This window comes from Entamoeba invadens (genome assembly GCF_000330505.1).
Source record: "Entamoeba invadens IP1 unplaced genomic scaffold scaff_1105074726193, whole genome shotgun sequence".
Classification (NCBI taxonomy): Eukaryota; Evosea; order Mastigamoebida; family Endamoebidae; genus Entamoeba; species Entamoeba invadens.
This window is the reverse complement of record NW_004191595.1, coordinates 54,987-56,349: the sequence shown is the minus strand read 5'-3', so window position 1 is coordinate 56,349 and position 1,363 is coordinate 54,987. Positions and strand designations below refer to the sequence as shown.

Genomic DNA, 1,363 nt, shown 5'->3' with positions numbered 1-1,363 from the left:
AGAGTCAATGGCGCTTGATCCAGACGACTTAAAGAAAGACAAGAAATTAGGAGAAGGGTCTTTTGGAATTGTATATAAAGGAACATATCGAGGGAATGTTGTAGCTATCAAAGAGATGAAGGAAATGGTTGTCGCGAAATTGGGAGCAAAAGGGTTTACAAAGAATTCGACTGTCGAAAGTTCAAGTCGAAATTTGACTAAAAACACAACAAAAAATATGACCAAAAATAACACGACAGGCAACTTGTCAGCAACAGTGAGAGACAAAACAGCTGCTGAGAAACAGATGGATAAGAAGATGGAAGAATTTGGGAAGGAAGTAGCTATGTTAGCCAAATTTGTGAGTCCATATGTTATTCGATTCTATGGTGCATCGTTTATACCAAATAGAATATGTATGGTCACTGAATTGGCTAAATATGGCAGCTTACAAGACTTAATGAAACACAAAAAGGCCGATGAAGTTATACTAAAAATGCGAATTAAATTGATATTAGACACAGCTAAGGGAATTCAGTATTTACACGCAAATAACACTCTTCACAGAGATATTAAGTCGGATAACACACTTGTAACTTCACTTGACTTTAATGATGAAATCAATGGAAAATTGACTGATTTTGGAGCGTCAAGAAACATTAACAGTCTTTGTGATAATATGATGTATACAAAGGGGATCGGAACGCCAAAGTACATGGCGCCTGAAATCACCAATGTTGAAAAATATTCACTTGCGGCTGATGTGTATTCGTTCGCTATTACTACTTTGGAGTGCTTAACTTGGAAAGACCCATTCGATGAAAAGTTATTCCCATACAGTTGGGATATCACTAATTTGATTTCAAGTGGAAAACGACCACAGATCGAATTGGAAGATGAAGAACAGAAAGCTCTCATTGAAGAAATGTGGAAACAAGACCCAAGAGAAAGACCTGATATGGATGTTGTAGTGGAAAAGTTGGAACATATATACAACAAAGCGAATTGAAATAAGTCGTTTTAATTATTATTTGTTAATCGAAAATATAAAAAAACATATTATTATTTAATTTGTATATAAATTCATAACATATAACAAAAAGTTGTATTTTAATAATTTTAATAATTAATAAACAAAAAAGTGTAAATCTTAAATTAATAAATAATTCTGATCTGTTACAAAGTTTATCATGTGAGTGACCTAACACATTTAAAAAAAATAAAAATTGTAACTTATATTAAATGTCTTTGTTTACATTTTTTTTCTAATTTATTTGAACACAAGATAACATGAAAAGACCGACTTTACATTACATTTTTATTATGTTAAAATCATAAAAAGATGTTTATTATAAATTCTTTTAAAGTGTATTTATATTTTTTT

At 30.9% G+C, this 1,363-nt stretch overlaps 1 protein-coding gene across 1 annotated transcript; it reads left to right on the top strand.

Annotated features, from left to right (window-relative positions):
- Position 1: 1 nt before the first annotated feature.
- EIN_069360 (protein kinase domain containing protein) lies at positions 2–988 on the top strand (the record flags this gene model as incomplete). The annotated part of the gene is made up of 1 exon (XM_004182850.1): positions 2–988. A coding segment is annotated over one exon (987 nt), but the record flags the coding sequence as incomplete, so codon positions are not given.
- Positions 989–1,363: the final 375 nt, after the last annotated feature.